The sequence below is a fragment of the Xiphophorus maculatus genome, chromosome 6, assembly GCF_002775205.1.
Source record: "Xiphophorus maculatus strain JP 163 A chromosome 6, X_maculatus-5.0-male, whole genome shotgun sequence".
Taxonomy (NCBI): Eukaryota; Metazoa; Chordata; class Actinopteri; order Cyprinodontiformes; family Poeciliidae; genus Xiphophorus; species Xiphophorus maculatus.
Genome location: NC_036448.1, coordinates 20,592,092 through 20,611,735, shown reverse-complemented (window position 1 = coordinate 20,611,735; position 19,644 = coordinate 20,592,092). Strand labels below are relative to the sequence as shown.

The 19,644-nt window shown below is 38.1% G+C and overlaps 1 protein-coding gene across 1 annotated transcript in view; it reads left to right on the top strand.

Moving 5' to 3' along the window:
• The window catches only part of insr (insulin receptor), a 60,352-nt gene extending 40,837 nt beyond the window's left edge, over positions 1-19,515 (top strand). The window contains exons 7-21 of the mRNA XM_023335857.1: positions 740-866; positions 2,260-2,501; positions 6,487-6,654; positions 7,487-7,685; positions 8,115-8,398; positions 8,993-9,132; positions 9,574-9,733; positions 10,069-10,168; positions 10,257-10,324; positions 11,232-11,461; positions 12,806-12,916; positions 14,180-14,339; positions 16,299-16,428; positions 16,617-16,751; positions 17,952-19,515. Of these exons, the coding sequence (XP_023191625.1) occupies positions 740-866; positions 2,260-2,501; positions 6,487-6,654; positions 7,487-7,685; positions 8,115-8,398; positions 8,993-9,132; positions 9,574-9,733; positions 10,069-10,168; positions 10,257-10,324; positions 11,232-11,461; positions 12,806-12,916; positions 14,180-14,339; positions 16,299-16,428; positions 16,617-16,751; positions 17,952-18,309 (2,612 nt within the window). The 3' untranslated portion in view covers positions 18,310-19,515. The remainder of the gene's footprint in view (positions 1-739; positions 867-2,259; positions 2,502-6,486; positions 6,655-7,486; positions 7,686-8,114; positions 8,399-8,992; positions 9,133-9,573; positions 9,734-10,068; positions 10,169-10,256; positions 10,325-11,231; positions 11,462-12,805; positions 12,917-14,179; positions 14,340-16,298; positions 16,429-16,616; positions 16,752-17,951) is intronic.
• The last annotated feature ends 129 nt before the right edge of the window (positions 19,516-19,644 follow it).

Below are 19,644 nucleotides of genomic sequence, written 5' to 3'. Positions count from 1 at the left end.
GTAAATTGTCTGAAGAATTACATTTAGACAGGCTTTTGCTTCATCAGGCCGATGCTGTAATAATCAAAACAGTTTTTATATTTTTAATTTGTTCCGTCTTCATCCTCTTCTGTCAAATTTTTGCTAGTATAAATTCTTAAACCTCTGGTTTCCATCTGACCTTTACTTGGACAACAAGCTTCTCAGTTGTGAAGGTCACCAGGCTGGAGCAAATTTTTCCACTCAGCTGCACATAACAAGACATTTTCTTTTCTTTGTTGAGGCGTTAAGAAGCTTTATTACCGTTTTCTTAGAGTATTGTTAAACATATGGATTTCTAAGAAGACAAAAAAAAAGAAAGAAATAATCTTCCTAAAAATTGACAGGAATGTTTTTATACTAAAATGATGTAATTCTTCAGCTCTGTTACATTTTATCACAAAACAGCAACAAAAGTGACAACAAGTGGGGAAATAAGTAGGACTTTCCAAGGTATTGAAACTTTTGTGCTGATTTTTCACTACATATAATTTTTTCTAGAAGCCTATGAAAGGCAGTTTAATCTATCAACTACAGCGTCAGTTTGTAAGAGAAAATCTGCATCCTTATGATGTGTGGAGATGGGAAAAATTATTTAAAATCTGCATGTTACAAGTGTCAAATAAATCTATAAACACAAATATTTTTCTCCAGACGTTTTCCAAATTATGATTTTTGCTGGCCTTTTCTGAGCCAAATGTTGTTTCACTTTGTTCTCCAGGTGAGAACCGCGTGCTGAAGTTCACCCAGATCAAAACCATGAGCGATAAGATCATGATCAAGTGGGAACCGTTCTGGCCTCCGGACTTCAGGGACCTGCTGGGCTTCATGGTTCTCTACAAAGAAGCGTAAGTCCGCCTCGAGGCGGGAGCAGAACCGAACGGTTGTTATTTCAGATCCGTAGTAAAAAGAAAAAAAAGCTCAGCGTCGTGGAAAATTGGTCATTTCTAAAATCAGTTCTGATTCTTAAAACCCCCAAAATATGGAAGTGAATACACTTGTGTCCTTCCTTCCTGTTGTCCAACTTGGCTTTATCTTTTTCATTCCTACCTCTCATGTGACCTTCCTCCTTTCCTTCCTTGTCTCCTTCCTTCCTTTCCCTCAAGTTCTAAAATAATCGATTTTTCTTCCATCTTCCCTTCATTTCTATTTATTATTTTCCTCCTTTTCTTTTGCTTCTTCCCTTCCTTCCACTTGTGTTTCTCCATGTTTAAAGGATTCATATAACATTTTATATTTTAAAATAAATGCTAAGATCTGGGAACTTTAAAAGTCCTTGAAATCCTTGAAAATGCTTGAATTTCAATTATGTGTTTTGAGTTTTTGAAACCTGCTTGATTTTTGTATAAACTCCTTGAAAATGCTGGATATTCAAACTGCACAATTTTGATCTGTGTAATCAAAATAAAGGTTAGCTTATATATTATACAATTTCTTTGTTAAATTAGTGTTTTGTTCTTGGACCAGCCAGTCAGGTGTATAGGATGTTTCAGAGAGAAACGTGTTTAAAAACATACAACATTTGTTATATTTTAGTTAATATTGCCTGTGATGTCTAGATTATTATAATCAGACATGATCAACAGTGATAAATAAGGTCATATAGAATAGTGAGTTGAAACGCTCTTCTTTAGTTTGTTTATTTTGTTTTTATCTTCAAAGTCCGGTGCTGGAATAATTTTTAAAACTTACTTTGAAAAGGCTTGAATTTTGCTGTAGGAAAAGTGTACGAATATCAACGTGGAATAATATGTTGCAGTACTTATGTCTTTGAAATGTCAAGAAACCTTGAAATTATCTCTTATTTTTTAATCTCAAGATATCAAATAATCATTCATACTAATCCATCTTCACCATCTCTGCATAAATTGTCAGTCTGAGTCTATATACATGGCTGTGTTAGGATTTTATTTCTGCTGGTTTGTTTTATTTTAAATAAAAGACATCAGTAGAGCTCCATTACAGTCACATTGGACAAAGAACATAAAAATCCTCTTTTTATCCTCCTTTATTAATTTTTTCTGATGTCATCTGTCTTTGAATATATACTCTATTTTATATAAATTGTACACCACTCAGTTCCCTTGAATAATACATAAAGTTTAACATGAGATGTCTACTTCTGATCACTTCAATAACTCTGTTTTACTGCAGTGAAACAAATTAAATCCCAGCCTCCTTCTTCATGTAAAACACCCACTGAGCTTCATTTTTATGTTTATGTTTTTCTGATCGGTGCAGACCTTTTCAGAACGTAACAGAGTTTGACGGGCAGGACGCCTGCGGCTCCAACAGCTGGGTGATCGCCGACGTCGACCCGCCGCGCCGAGACAAAGAGCAGGTCGAGCCGGGTCATCTCATCCTGCCGCTGAAGCCGTGGACGCAGTACGCCATCATGGTGAAAACGCAGCTCTCTGCGTCCGACGAGCATCAGGTCCACGGGGCCAAGAGCGATATCATCTACGTTCGCACAAATGCCACCAGTAAGACTGAAATAAATGGCTCCGATTTATTTTTTCTTTCCTGTCTTTGTGTAGTTTTTGAGATCAAATTAATGATTATAATTTTATTCACCATCAAAACCTCAAAAGTAGGTCTGAAACGAATGATCATATTAATCGTGATGAATCAATTCCTGAAATAATCAACTAATTTAATAATTGATTAACTGTTAACTGGAGCGTACCGACTCAAAAAAAGGCTAATTGATTAAGGAACAACAAACTCAGAGCAGTAACAAAGCCAAAACCATAAAAATATATACATTTTGAAGGTTTCCACGCAGAAAACTTGCTAAGCCCAGTGTTTGGGGCGCTCGGCAGTCATTCATTCAGCGGCCTGCTCTGTATTTTTGAATTTAAAAAATGTTTAACGTTGACAGGAAATTTTAAAATAACACTTGATAATTACATATTATTGGAAGATTATATTGGAAGATTAATATCTGAACACCAACAAAATGCAAACATTTTTAAAGAACTGAAATAAATAAGCAATGATAAGCCTGGTGGGGCCACAAGTGAAGCCTGGTGGCCTGCCAGGCTTATAAAACACTAATTTCGCATTTTAAAGACAAAAACACCTTTGACTGTAAATATGTTCTACACAAAACTCCTATATTTTTACTTTCACTTGGTTAAAACTCTGTAAACAAAAAAAAATCACCTATTACGCATATTTTTCTGTTTAATTATTAATATGTTAATCTAAAAAATAATCAACAGATCAGTGCTAAGCTGCACTGATGTTGAATGAAGCAGAAAAGATTTTCACATGTTCATGCAGATTCACAGATTCATTCGTTCACTAGAAATCATCATTAAAGGAACGCTGCTACTGCATTGTAAGCAATAAAATGTTTGCTTTCTTATTTAAAAAAATGAATCAAATTATTAGTTTATTTGCATCTTTTAATATATTTCTAAAATTGTAGATAATAAGCTTAAGTGGTTGAATAAAAATCTGCAGACTTTTTTGTTTTTATACGATTAATCATTTGTTACAGGACTAATATGATTTAATTCACAAACTGGACATCATTCAGTTTGTTGCTTTAAAATAAAAATAAGACAAACAGGGAACAGTAAGCTGGATGGTAATTTTTGCCGCTGATCTGACAGGACTCCACCTCATGCTAGGTGTCTAACCAAACCTCGGCTCCTCGGTACTCCATGTCCCCTGCCACCCACAGAGCCTGCCTCGTGCAGCTCGGCCTAATTACAGACACTGTGACCTGTCTGGCCATTTTCCTTTCAGACAAAATATATTTCCTTCCCTGCAAACCGCATCAAACATGACAGCCGTCGCTCGCACAAAATAAATCTCCTGCCGAGACGCCGCGGCCAGCCAGCCATGTCGGGGGAGCGTTGTTTTGGCGACTGCTCCCGGTTCCTGGTCGCTGTCGCGTCTCACCAACGTTCCTCATTGGAAGGGCAAAGCTGTCATTAAGTATAAGCTGGCGCTGATGAGACCTTGTCTGACAATGCGGTCGAACCAGCTCGTCGCTTTGTCATGGAGGAAAGTCAAAACACAGGGACAGTAAATCTCAGAACATGTAGCGCTCAATCTATCAGACACACACGCTACATGTTGTATATTATGCTGCTACACACACTTCCCACGTCATCTGTAAAGACTTTCAGGCTAAAATCATCTAAACTATAAATGCACAACAGAGTAAAAACAGAGATTAGCAACTTAAAGTCTTTTGTATTTAATCCTACCAATAATCTCTTGTGTTTAATCCCTCAGTTTTCATAAATCTCACACTGACTGAGCTTCTAGTCATGTGGAGCTTGTTGACAGTGATTGATGCAATAACCCGAGTCCTTAAAATGACCTTGAACTAAAACAAAGTCAGTTCATAACTATGCTGGCAGCTTCACATAGGAGTGAAACACGTCCATTGTTCAGTCGCTAAACTATCCATAATCCTTCAGTTTCTCACATTTTGTCAGATTATAATCTCAAACTTTAATGTATTTTTTGGGATTTGATGATATACCTCCACAATAACACAAAATCTTAATATATACAACCTCAAATTAAAATACTAGTCTCTCAACTTATTGACTTTGTTCCTCATAATGTGAAGGGTGGCGCTGTTTTGTAAATGTGACTGACCACAATAAAACCATAAACACGTCAACTCGGGGCGTTTTGAGTTACTTACAGATCCTAAAAGTATGAATTCTTCTCTACTACAAGTATTTTGAGCATTAATAAAGCTTCAGAGCTATTTGTAATTTAGAGGCATAAATAGTTTTATTTTAGGTATTAAGATGCAGTTAGTCAGCGTGGGGCGCAACACTGTATTGTGGACCTACAGCTTAATAATGTTCAAAAACAAAAGTTTTGCAACTCACCCTGAGAAACTTTCTCCCGGAATCTTCAAGCTTTCTTTTTAGTGATCTGTTCTTAAGCCATTTATTCATTATTACTTTTAAACACAATCCTTTGGTAAGCTAACTGTAGCGTCGCACTTTGAGCTAACGTTATGGCAAATAAACGGTTGTTTACACGCGGAGCGTAGGTGGTTTTTCTCGACCCACAGTTTGAAAAATACTGCTCTAAAGTGAAAGAAAATAGATCCATTGTTTTTAATTTTTATAGATCAATCTGAAAAGTGTGGTGTACATTTGATGCCGTCCCCTCACTAGTCAATGATTGTAGAATCTCCAAGTATTTTGCAAAGTTGTTCAAGCCTACTCAGATTGGATGGAGAACAGAAATGAAAAACCACCCCAGATTCCTTATTTGAATTTGGTCTGGACTTTGACTGGGCCACTGATCCAACAGCGAGCCTCCAACCAAAACTACAGTTTTTTTCTATGCTGTCTCATTGCTTAGCCCCATCTAAGCTAAGTTGAGAAAAACCATTCCCATAGCATTATTCTGCCACCACCGAGTTTCAACTTCAACTCTGTTTAGGTTGGCAGACACCAACCAAATAAGGGATTTATGAAAAAAATTCTATCTTTTATTTGGAATCATCTGAGAAAAAGGGGCAATTTTCAGACTTTTATTTGTAAAAGTAAAAACAAAATTCAAGCAGAGTATCATTTTCCTTCCACTTGTGACATGAAGGCCAGTGACCAAAAACTAAAGCAGTTGATGACACAAACATCAAACACTAAAAAGCGGTGCGGGGAGAACCCGAGCAGGCGGCTATGTGCCAGTAAGCGCTGAGTTATCGAGCAACAATCTGAAATGCAAAGTGGATCGAAACTGCAATTTTCCACTTGTAATTTCTAAAACAAAGGTCTGTGATTTATATCTAGATTTGTGCTAAATCTATGAAGTGGGTTATCTCAAAACTGCTAAAAAATGTGCATTTAGTGCATTTCCATTGTAGACTTATGTTACATTTTAGACCACAGAAACCAGAAGCTCGGTAAGAATACGTCCTTTTTTCTGAGCTAAATTTTTCAGGCTACTATTGATAGAAGAGATTAGTTGAAAACCTGAGTAAAATTTCTTATAATTTGTTATTTGTTGAAGTAAAACATTTTAAGTATTTTGTACCCATTTTACAAACCAAAGTATTTTTTCGATTCTAGTCATAGTTCATGTATAAGGAAATTGGATTGTGTGACTGCAATTAATTAAAAGTTGTTTTAGAGTGATCAAGAGGCGTATTGGTCCAAATGAAAATCATTTGAACCAAATGATTCTCATCATTTTGATGATTTCCATTCATCAAAATGAATGAAAATTGAAAATAAAACCAGGTTTTTCAGCAAAATTCCATGTGAGATTTGAAAATATTTCTGAACATTAACTCCAAATACTCCAAAAATAAATTGTTATGCAATTGTTTAGAAACATGGACATGAAAAGAAGGACAAGTGAATTTTGTCCATACTATACAAGACACCCAGTCTTTTTTTAATCCTAGTTGTCATTTGTTCTATGTTGGGCATTAAATATCTTTCCTGGTTAACAGTTTTTTCCTCAATGTCTGTACAGAACCTTCTGTACCACTGGACCCCATGTCTTCCTCCAATTCGTCGTCTCAGATTATCCTGAAGTGGAAACCTCCCAACGATCCCAACGGGAACATCACCCACTACCTGGTCTTCTACCAGCGCCAGCCTGAGGCCAGCGAGCTCTACAAGTTTGACTACTGCCAGAAAGGTAGTCAAGCTTTAATTTAAGTGATATTTTATGCAAATAGGATAAAAAAGAAAGATTTGTGACAGATTCCAATTTTTCCCAAATCAGAACTTTGTGGTTTAATGATTTGGCTAAATGCAGAGTAACGGCACCTGCAGGATCGTGTGGCCAGGAGCTAACAGGTGATGTCCAATCCAGTAATATGTATTGATGATGACTACACTATCGTCTATTAGCAGCGTTATCTGTCGGGTTTTCTGAAAAGTCAGACTTTCAGAATCCCTGATAGAGACTTAATTGCAGATGAATAGGAGTTAATTTTTTTACATTATCACATGATCTCTAAAAATGTTTTCCTTCTTTGAGGCCTCCATTTGAGGAAAGATCTTGTATTTGCCGTGGAAAAGCATTGTGCTACTGAAGCAGCACTTTTCTGAAACAAACTGAATTTATTGAGAAGCATCTGTACTTCTTTTTATGAGCTCCTTCTCCTTTACGTGAATGTAATCTGGAAATGAAACTTTAGACAGTCCAGATCCTCGTTTGGCTCTGGCTCGGGTTCAAACGGAGTTCAAACATTTATTTCGGTTCAATTATTCTGAGCCCGGCTTGGCCCACGTCAGCCTCCAGCCGTCAGCGCCGATCTTCGCTCGCACATCGATTCTATAATGCCTGCATGTTTATAGAGATTGGAGTCTGCAGGGAGGTCCTGTCAGGGTTAATTTATCTCCACTGCAGAGGTTGACAATGACAGACAATCCCTGCAGGAGTGTGTGGATATAGCGAATATGCTGTTTATTTCACCTGTCATGTCTCTCTTTGTTCCCTGCTCCGCATGTCTGCCTGCCACCAGGAATGAAGCTGCCGTCACGGGTGCCCACTCAGGTGGACAGTGACGAGGAGCAGAAGTGGAACCAGACGGAGGACCAGGGCCAGGGGAAGAAATGTTGCGCCTGCCCAAAAACGGACAAGGAACTCAAGAAGGAGAAAGAAGACTCGGAGTACAGGAAAACCTTTGAAAACTACCTTCACAATGAAGTTTTTGAGGTCAAGTAAGTCAAACGGCTGGTTTTTATTTTTTAAGATCATCAGATACGTATTTTTGTAAGTTTTTGTGAAATTTCAATAACGACATTCTAGCGCTGCAATTAATCACAGCTTCACTCGATAAGCTTGAAATGTAAAAACACACATTTTCTCAATATCTCAAACCAAACATCTCAGATTTCATGTGCAGGTAGAAGTAATTTTGTTTCAGACGTAATTTAGAAACGTTAACTATAAACAGGTTGTTCTTCGAAGGAAGGAACCGGGTAACGCACTACTTTGAGCTAAGTAACTCTCTGCAACAGAGAAACTTTTAGGTTTTAATTAATCAATATAAATGCGTTAAACATTTTAGATGTTTAATGCATTTAGCATGTGTTAAAGTTGACAGCCCTAGTTTTTTTTTTTAACTTAAACACGTCTGCTTTTTCTAGACGCCCTAGACAGCGGCGCTCTGTAATGGGCATCGCCAACAGGACGCAGCCCTTCCTCACCACCGCCGCCAGCCCGCCAGGGAGCACGGGGGTCCCCAACAACGAGGACGAGAACAAGGAATACCCGAAGACTTTGGTGGTTGTCTACTCCAAGGAGTCCACAGTCATTTCCAACTTGCGACACTTCACCAGCTACCAGATTGAGGTCCACGCCTGCAACGATCCCACTGACCAGGGCCGCTGCAGCATGGCGGCGTACGTCAGCGCCCGCACCATGCCTGAAGGTAAAACACCTCCAAATGGAAAAGTAAGCTTTTGATTAGGGCTGCAAGTAGCGATTGTTTTAGTTATCAATTATTCTGATGGAAATTTTTTATTTATACAATATTAAAAATACATTAAAAGATGCAAATAAACAATTCAAACCCTTTTTTAATAAGAAAGTAAACATTTTATCGCCTAAAATGCAACAAAATAACATCGCTTTAGTGAACTTTTGATCATCTGCAGCTAAAAAAAATATGTGAAGATTTCATCCCATTTTTCTCGACTTAACATCAAAACAGTGTAGAGCTGATCCGTTGTATATTATTTGGATTAACCAACTAATAATTGGATAGTTAAAAGCGCTTACTAGATTTTTTAGCTACACAAATAGTTACTAAAAACCGTCACAGTTGTGGGAGTCATCTTGAAATTAAATAAGTTCAGTTAATTTCCAGTCTTTTTGCAACATGCCAATTTTCCCAATTGTGTGCAGAAAAAAAAGACCTGCAGCCTCTCAGAAGAGAATTTGAAAAATCACCCAGGAAAAATATTGAATTTGTAGAAACTCTGAAGTTGAAACACGTGGTTCTGAAAGATTTTGTTCCCCACAGATAAAGCCGATAACATCTTGGGTGATATCACTCATGAAGTGACAGAAAACACGGTGCACCTACACTGGAAGGAGCCTGCAGCGCCAAACGGCATCATCATCCTGTATGAGGTGAACTACAAGAGAGTCGGAGACGCTGAGGTAAAGACTCACTTATGTTACGTAGATCCTCCAACACAGAGCAGCGTTTTCTGGCTTATTCATGACTAACAGCAACTTTTAACAAATTTATGAGCAACAAATTAACTCCATCCACAGAGCGCAGCAGAGTGGAGAGGCCATGTCTACGTGACTAATTTTGAAATTTGCCTGATGGTAGTTTAATGAGAACTAATGGGCGAGTAATTTTAGAGCTGTGCTGTGTTTTAGTATCCATGGAAACAAGTGGAAAAAACATAAGCTTCATCTCAGGGATAAGTGCCTGTTGTTTCTGTTAAAAACATGTTTTTGTAACCACACATGTTTTTCTACTAGGGAAAGCAAAATATGAAGTTTTAAAGCGTAAAATATCGAAATAAAAGTCAAAATAAACATTTAAAAATCAGAAAAAATAACCGTTAATTTTTCCAAACCTCTTTGCAGGAGCTGCCCCACTGCGTGTCCAGAAACATGTACAAAGCGTCCCGCGGCTGCAAGCTGAAAGTGATGCATCCTGGGAATTACTCGGTCAGGATCCGAGCCACGTCGCTGGCTGGAAACGGGTCGTGGACCGAGCCCTCGTACTTCTATGTCCAGGATCCGAGTAAGTGTCTGTGGAAGAAAAACTGAGCTCAGAGACGACTTTTCATGAAAACTACCGGAGGAGACGAGGGACAAAAAGTACAGCTGCATTCAAAATAGGAGCAAATTGAAAAACTAAACTTAAAAAGTGCTTTTTTCTTCCATTTCCTAAGATGATAGGACATCTGTTTAATTAAATTCTTCTAAAATTAGAGCTTCAGCAAAAGTCTTCAAAATGTAGATAAAAATGATTGTTGTTGTTATGTTCATCCAGGTTCATGTATAAATACCAGCCTGTGAATCGCGTCTTTGAGTGTTTTCTTTCCCACCTGAAATGTGACGGTGTGTTTTGAACAGGCGACCCTCTCTCCATCGTGAAGATCATCATCGGGCCGATTATCTGCTTTGTCCTGCTGATATTTCTGGGCGTGGCAGGATTCGTCGTGTTCAGGAAGAAGTGCGCAGCTCTTGCATCCCTTTCAGTCTTTTATTTTATGTATTTTTATCACTTTGTCTTCTCAAGGTGTTTGTTCGCTTCCTTTCAGTCAAACCCAAGGACCAAGCGGACCCATTTACGCCTCTTCAAACCCAGAGTACCTCAGCGCTAATGACGGTGAGCAGAAAGAGTTCGAGACGTTTCTTTAACTGCACAGGGATTTTAGCGCCTCATTCAGTGAATCCCGTTTAAATGGAGCTGAAATAATCAACAGCATTAGCTGCTTGTGTTTTCTAAAGAGTTTCACTTCAACAAAGGAGTTGATTCATAGACTAGATAAAGAAAAACAACCATTCAGCTAAATTAATATATACACTGCATGGCCAAAAATAAAAATAAAAAAAGTCACCAACTGGATTTAATCAATAGTTACTGCCTGGCAACAAGTTATTTAATGACGCAGTGAGTGGCTTCTTATTCCTTAAACAGCCATGTGCAATACTTCTGGTTGTGATGGAAAAGATTTTGAAAGGTCAAATAATTTTCATCAAGCAGAGAAAACACCAAATATTTGATTTAAACTTTGTTTTATCTAAAACAATAACAAAAATGTACAAAACTCAACCATTAATCTCAAGGTCCTTGAAGAACAAACTGGTCAACTTATTGTATTTGTATTTAATGCCATTGTTTGCTAAATTTTCTGTCAGATTCCCAGTTCTTCAAGAGGCATTTAAATGTTTCATTGTCAGTGGAAATTCCCAGATATTTCCTGTTTGTAAATCATCTTCAGTTGATTTAATCTGTTTACATTTTTAGATGTTGGTGCAGAACATTATAGCCAGTAGCTTGCAGAATTGTTTACTCAGTTTTATCTGTTAAATGGTTAACATGAACTCGAGCCATCAAAGCATCTGAACCCCAATAAATCAAATCGCAGCGGCTGCTTCATACGACACATCAAAGAATTTGACATTAATTGTGTTCATAAAAACTTGGAAGATGCTCTGGTCCGGCTTGTTCTAACCTGCCTTCCTGTATTCCCCTGAAACTAAAGGCTGTAAAACCTGAAATGTGTTTGCAGTGTACGAGGAGGACGAGTGGGAGGTGCCGCGTGAGAAGATCGCCATCTTGAGGGAGCTGGGCCAGGGCTCCTTCGGCATGGTCTACGAGGGCATCGCTAAGGACATCGTGAAGGGCGAGGGCGAAACACACGTGGCGGTGAAGACGGTGAACGAGTCAGCCAGCCTGAGGGAGAGGATCGAGTTCCTGAACGAGGCGTCAGTCATGAAGGCCTTCAGCTGCCACCATGTGGTAAAGAAACTGATGCATCAGGATGTCTGCATATACTTACAAAGTCTTATTTATTTAAAATGACTCATCTTCACATTTTGCATGTTTTTATACTTTCATTTTGGTTTCTTCTGCTGCTAAAACCCCAAGTGCTTTAAAAAAAAAGCTCTTTTGGTGTCTGGAAAAAGAGCTGTTTCAAAAATCTCCAGTGTGCAACAAATCAGCAGCCCGTTACCTAGCAACCCTAGCAAAGTTCTATCATCACCTAGCAACCCAAGATGAGCTCCAATACATTTAGTCAGCTGTTTTAACCACTTTATATGCTGTACAATGGCCACTGGAAAAGACAAGTCAAGGTTTCCCCCAGATGACGAGCTAAGCCCAGTGGTAGAGGTGCTAGGGAAGTCCACCAGTCGAGCCACCGTGTTAAAAAAAGGCTAAAAATTGAGAAATTTGAGAAATAAAACATCAGTAACAAAGAAAATATAGCTGTGCACTAAATAAAACTAGCCTTTCTGTAGGTTTTGTATGTATAATCAAATCCCATTATCTTTTTTAAATATGTAGAATGTTTTATTATATATAAACCTTGATTAACACGACTTGCTTTACTGATGTATTAAAGTAAAATAAACAATCAACCTTTAGTCTGGTGGAGGGTCAAGTAAAGCCTGGTGGCCCACTAGGCTTATAATACACATGATGACAAAAGAATACAGGAACCACTTGCTGCATTCTCGTTGGTTGTGCAGGAGGCTCTACTTCTGCTTTTCAAAGATGTCCGGTTGTGTAATTTCACATCGTTTGCAGCCATTTTCACATGTAAGTGTGAACATTGTGGACAGCAGCAGGTTATCTGGATTTAAAGTGACAAGACGACTTAAAGCAGCTCATTCTGTAAGAAATTCAAAACTAGCAGATCTAATTAGCCTAAAATCTCATTATCTAAGAATAGTTTTGTGCAAAAAAAATAAAATCTCTTTTATAGCCCATAGGCCTATACTAACCTGTTCAAGAAAGCATAATAGGTCACTTTTAAAAAGTCTTAAATTTGTTTATTGAAAATTATGGCTTAAATACATTAATAACAGATCTTTTTGTCATGGCAGGACTATTCAATCTCATATATTCTATCTAGTTGTTTTTTTTTTTGTCAGGCAAACGTTTTAGTCATGCCCAGACATTTTTGCTCACTACATTAGTGTCACTCAACACAGTTAAGGCTACCAGTAGCAAGCTAATACATGTTTGAGATAGGTCTTAAATTTTATTCATTATGGTCTTAAAAAGTCTTAAATTTGAGTATATAAGATAAGAGATGCGTCACATGAAGTTATAAGGCTCTCTAATGCTGTTTCCTCTCAGGTCCGCTTGATGGGCGTTGTGTCGAAGGGCCAGCCGACGCTGGTGGTGATGGAGCTGATGACCCACGGAGACCTGAAGAGCTACCTGCGCTCTCTGCGGCCTGACGCTGAGGTAGCACATCTTGGTTTCACTTGCTAGTTTTGTTTCTTCCTCTCAGTTCTGCTTTTTTGTGGAAAAAAATACACCACCGGTCCCAGCCCGGGTTGTACAAATTCAAATTTCTGACGGTTCTTTTTATTTTTAGCCCCGAATGAAAATGTTAAGACAAGAATGTGAGTTGGAGAATCTACTGATGAGATTTTCTGAACTGAAAATTTCTGAACTAAGAGCCCTTTTTTAATGAAGAATTCAGACGCTAAAGGCATTTAACCTGTTTTATTGATTAATCAAATTTTTAGCTTTTGAAGATTTAATTTTTGAACTACATGTGATGTCAGCACACCCAGTGCCGCCATCTTGTTGACAAGCGTCTTTTACACCTTCTATTTATTTGGGTTTTTGAGAATATTAGGGCCAGGCTAAGATTTTCTTTTTAATAAAATGAGAATAAAGTCATAATATTTTAAGAGTGAAGTCATATTAGGAGAATGAAGTAGCAATTTTATGAGAACTCGAACACAAAAAGATAAAAAATATGAAGAGAGGTATGTTGAGCATCTTGTAAAGCTCTGCTGTTGGCTCTACAGATAAGAAAACGCGTCATATTTTAACACATCAGCATTAAATTATTACCAGTAGCTGGACTTTGAAACGATTGTTCAAACGACTGAGTCTATTTCAAAGAAAGAACCACCTGGACTGAGCCGGTCACGTCAGATCCTGATAACACGAAGATTTTTTTCTCATTTAAACTACTACTTACTAGGAAAGCAAGAAAAAATAATCTGTTAAGATTGGAAATCAGACCTGGTATGAAAAAATGTGAGATTTTATTTTTAAGCCATATCAATACTTTGTATCTATTTGTAGTGATGTTGATACATCTTCCTCTTCTGTCCCAGTGTTTTGTTTTAAGGCACTATTTTTCTTTGAACTTTATTGTTCTTTGGGTTTAGCTTAGTTTTTCGTTTTAGCGTTCTCTCTGACTGCAACATAGTGAAAGATTGTGCAGAGAAACACAAGATTATTTCCACAGTTTGTGCAAAAACATTTGCATTGGATGTTTTAATATCTGTACTTAAATCACTGCCAGTGTAATGTTTAAGGAAACTGTGGTTTAATGTCTGTAAACACATTCATTGTAATGGGCAGAGGACTGAGGGATGTTGACAGAAGATTTAAACAGTTACCGCTGGCGCTAGCTGAGAGCATTTCAGGAAAACAGGCCAGCTTGCTGTAGATCATATGTTTAAAATCATGGCTCCTGTCCCTCAGAATAACCCGGGGCGTCCACCTCCCACTCTGAAAGAGATGATCCAAATGGCCGCCGAGATCGCAGATGGCATGGCTTACCTCAACGCCAAGAAGTTTGTCCACAGAGACCTGGCAGCCAGAAACTGCATGGTGGCTCACGATTTCACAGTCAAGATAGGAGGTACGTTTTGCTTGGAGGCTGTAGGTTTAGCAGTAAAAGCTTTCTGATGTCGCCCTCTGGTGGCAGCATGAAGAGACACATTCTTATGAAATCTGTGAAAAATGTACTTTCTTAATTATGTCTATACAATATGCATAAAGTGGAGATGTATTGTAAATTAGAAGATAGATAGCTTTCACACGTCTACAGATTTCATTTTTTATCCTTTCTTTTTTGCAATGTAGCTGAAGCTCATTGAGCTCATTGTTTCTTGAAGACGTTTCATTTCTCATTCATAAACATTTCAAAACTTATCAGTCTTCCTGAGGCCTTTAAAGAACTACTGTCTTTAACTAGGAGCCATATTTGCCTTCAGTGTAGCTAAATAACACTTAATTAAACTTAAAGATTTTCATAAATCTCTACTTTGGGAAATTTGTTGCCATTTTTAAAGAGCTCTGTTTAATTTGTGTATTTAGATTTTAAAATAAAGAAGAATATAAAATGTTTGCAGGAAAGGAGGCGAATACATTTCCTTCTGTGGGGTGGTGAAATGTGTGGACAATGAAAAAAAGACTAATAGTTTCCAACTTTATGACAAAAAATATATATATATCTACAACAACATTAATGATATTTTTGTGTCACTTTGTTGTGCGAAATCTACTTATTATATTAAAAAACAGCGTAAACCATCCTTTGTTATAAAATTTATATTTAAAACAGTTGATTCTTTAACATTTAACATGTTACAAATGCCTAGCCTAGCATGTAAAATTCTAACTAAATACTTTTAAGTTTTTAACATGAGGAAAATGTGAACTGTTTCAGTGACATATGGTCATTATTTAGGTTGCAGTTTGCAGCACATTTGAACCTTTACAGTTTTCAGGTCATTTTTCCACTTGTTGTGTCATAATGTTTCACACTCAACGTTTTAGGGTTGTAAGTGCCACAGAATGTGTCCCAATTCTTGACAAATTCAAAAACCTGCTTGTGTCAGCACTGGGTTGCACAACGATGTTATTGTGCTTTAAAAACAGGATCACACGGCCAAAAACTGTGCTCCTCTGAGATGATTAATGATTACTGGCACTGATGTTATGAAGACTGATGTTGGATGATTTTTTTTTCTTCATTTTGGAGCTTTTTGAAATGTGTTGACTGTTTCGAACTGTGGAAAATAAAGATTTACAAAATACATGACCTGAATAGCTCCAGTCACAGTTAACAGTCAACTCCTTCTGTTATGCAAAGTTCATATTTTGCATGTTTTTGCTCTTCCATTTGGGTATCTGCTTCTAGAAACAAACCAGCTGTTTTTTTGTTGTTGTTTTTTTTTTTTTTTTTGACAAAAAGTTCATATTTTTTGGTGTCTGGAAAAGGAGCCACTTCAAAAACTCACATTCAATGGGGACTCTGCTGCTACCTAGCAACCTCAGTGGACCCCATACCGTTGCCTGGCAACCCAAGCTGAGCTCCAGCACGTTTGGTCAGCTGTACAATGGCTTCTGAAAGTGTTTTGTTGTTAACTTGCCATCCAGAAACCACTTTCTGCAATCTTGCTGTTTGCACAGGATGCTCTACTTCTGCTTTTCAAACATGTATGGTGGTATAATTGCGCGTCTTGATTGCAGACATTTTTACATGCAAGTGAAATGTTGAGTTTGGCTGTGTGGCCAGCAGCTTATTTAAATTTAAAGTGACAAAACACCCTAAAGCAGCTTAAATAGCTCAAGTAGGCAGAACTTGCTGGAGTAAAGTCTCATTATTAAAGAATATTTTTTTAGCCAAAAATGTAATGAACATGTTTTGTATAGACCATAGACCAATCCTCACCTGTTCAAGGAAGCAAAATAGATCATCTGTAAGAAGTAGATAAAACAGACCAGTCATACTCAGGAAATATCTCAATCTTAAGAAGATCTCTGCATCCTTCTAGCTTAATTTCTGAATCTTACAATCACATTGTGTTCCCAGACTTTGGCATGACGAGGGACATCTATGAGACGGATTACTACCGGAAGGGAGGGAAGGGCCTGCTGCCCGTCAGGTGGATGGCACCGGAGTCTCTGAAGGACGGCGTCTTCACCGCGCATTCAGACTGCTGGTAAGTAAAAACACAGATTATTCTTCAACATTTCACCAAGAACAACCCAACCAGACCAGAAAACCAACCTGTAAACCTTTTCTCTGTTGATATTCACCAACTCCGGCTCCTATTCTGGCCTCAGAGTGTTTACAGATGGATTTATTAGTCTGTCAAACGTCTAATCAGCTGATCTCTATGTTTACCAGGTCGTTCGGGGTCGTGCTGTGGGAAATCAGCACTTTGGCCGAGCAGCCGTACCAGGGCCTGTCCAACGAGCAGGTCCTCAAGTTCGTCATGGACGGAGGCTTCCTGGACCGGCCAGACAACTGCGCAGACAGACTGTAAGCACACACACAAAGCCTGTTTATATCTATAACAATAATATATAAACATTAAGGCAAGGAAGCTGTTTTTATATTTTATTTATTTATGTGTAAAGAAGAGCAGGGTTGTTCTGCTAATATAGAGTAAAGTAGGTGCCAATAACAAGTTTCAGTCTGGAGAAGTATCGAATGTAAGGCTGAAACGATTAATCAGTTACTGAAATAATCTTCAACTAATCTAGTTACCAGTTAATTAACAGGAGTGTACAGACTCCAAAATGTTATTTTCTGACTAAACAACATACTCAGAGCAATAATTAAGCCAAAACTATACAAAAAATATATACATTTCTGATACATGATACATCTTAAATCTACAGAAATATTTGCCTGTAAATATTTTCCACTCATATTAGAAGTATTTTTAACTGCATCCTTTTAATGCATCCTTTACTACAAATGATCAAGTGTACACTAAAGGATTCTTATTATGGCATTTTAGGCAATAAATGTGTTTTCTTGTTGACCTTCCATACACTTGATTCATTTTTGTTGGTTGTGCAGGAAGCTCCACTTTTGCTTTTCAAAGATGTACATTTGTAAAATTGCACATCTTTTTGCAGCTATTTTCACATGAGAGTGAAACTGTTGAGTTGATAAGTTGTGGCCAGCAGCAGCTTATTTAGTATAAAGTGACAAGACGCTCCAAAACAGGGAAAACTGATCAGACTGAAATCTTAGAGATTTTGTGCAAAGAATGCAATGAACATGTTTTGTATATCCTGGTGAAGGAATCATAGTACGTCACCTTTATCACATTTGATAATATAAATATATTTTTAATATTTTTAACCCTTCCAGAGCTAACGTAGCGCTGGCAACCCATCCAAATTTGCAGTACCGTAACTTTGTGATATTTTGCTGAAAAATTCCAACGCTTTCTGAAAGGGGAGACGTTCCACTTTGCAGCCAATATCGGGCTATTACGGTAATTTCACTCCCGCCGTAGCAGGGAGTGAAATTAGTCTGAGGGGCGCTCTTTTAATAAACGGTAAATTGTGAGAATAACTTGGATAAATGGGCAAATATATTTACTCAGAACATTTAAAGAACTGCGTACAATTAAAATAAGCAAAAATATCCAGGCAGAGATTTGAAACTTAGGTCATAAAGGGTTCAACATCAGCAAGATCTCACTCTCCCCATCTCGTCCCACAGACACAACCTGATGCAGATGTGCTGGCAGTACAACCCGAAGATGCGTCCGACCTTCCAGGAGATCATCGAGATGCTGAAGGACGACCTGCACCCCTCGTACCGGGAGGTCTCCTTCTTCTACAGCGAGGACAACAAGCTGCCAGAGAGCGAGGACTTCGACCTGGACATGGAGAACATGGAGAGCATCCCCCTGGACCCGTCGTCGTACTCCCAGAGGGAGCAGTGCTCGGACAGGGACGAGGCGTCCTCCATGGGCCTGAGGGGCAGCTACGAGGAGCACCACATCCCCTTCACGCACATGAACGGGGGCAAAACCAACGGACGGATACTAGCGCTGCCGCGGTCCAGCCCGTCCTAACACATCCCGCAACATCCATGCTACAGAATAAAATCTATTTTTGTTCTCATTATATAGATATATAGATAGATTTATATATATATATATAGATAGATAGATAGATAGATAGATCACACTTTGATCACTTTGTCCTCAGAAACCCCTCAACACACATCTCAGGACTTTATTTTTCTCTCCAGATGCCACAAACACACTACAGCGAGTCCACGCACGGACGCCACAAGACACTTTTTGTATTTAAGGACGAACCTCCTGTTCTCTGTAGTTCAAGATTGTACTTTATATACTGTACATAGATACATATATATATATATATATTGCCAATGTTGTGCTCGACTGGGTGGATTTTGGATTCAACTGTGAAACAAACTTTTGACAAACAAGAAGGCTGCTAAACCCACTGAACCTCCTTTTTGTCCAGGCCGGGTCCCTCAATCTGTCCCCCGGGGTTGCTTCGTTTTGGGGAATAAAAGTGCCCTTCTCTTTATGTCTGTGGCCTACATCGGTCGTCATGGAACTGAGTCTTTGAATGCGTGTGGATGATGAACTGAAAATGAAACAAAAGACACTGCTGGATGGTCCAAAAAATGATCCATCCTGGAACAAACTCTGATCCACTGGAGAAGCTGGCTGAAGTGGCTTACCTCCTCACACTGCAGTATTCCAAAAATGGCACACAGGATAAAAACACAGGACTTCTTTTGGGTTCTGTTTTATTTTTTATTTATTGACATATCTGTTATTTCTGTTTTCCTTCCTTTTTTTCCTCTCTCATGAATTTGAGTTTTTACATCTACAGCTGAAGGATATTTAAACTGTTTTCAGAGACATGTTGGCAAACAGGTTCGTCAGATTTACCAATAGCTGCTTTGTTGGTATATTTTAGTGGGTATAGAAGTTAAGAAATATAAATATATCTATATATAAATCTTATATTGATGTTTTTGTACATAGCTATGTTGTCATTCTTGAGGTATTTCCGGTTAGATAATGTTTATACATGTTAGTCTCTTATGTTTTTTTTCTAATCCAGAAATAAATTTACTAATTAGCTTTTTTTTCTGACTTGTGCTCAACCAACAGCACTTGGTCTTTTTACAGTGCGATGCCCAGGAGGAGGAGTGTTTGGTGTCTCCAGCTTTAAAATGTCTGCCCATCTTATCAAGATCAAAATAAAAATAGTGCAGTAAATAATGCAGCAAGGTGCATTTGTGACAAATGTGCATTTTTTTCTTCTTTGCCTTCCTGTTGAGTCTTTTAGAGTTAATTTGCTACACAACTTTTTACATTATATATGTGATTGGCTGGTTTTACCTCATTACTTCAAGGTTTCCC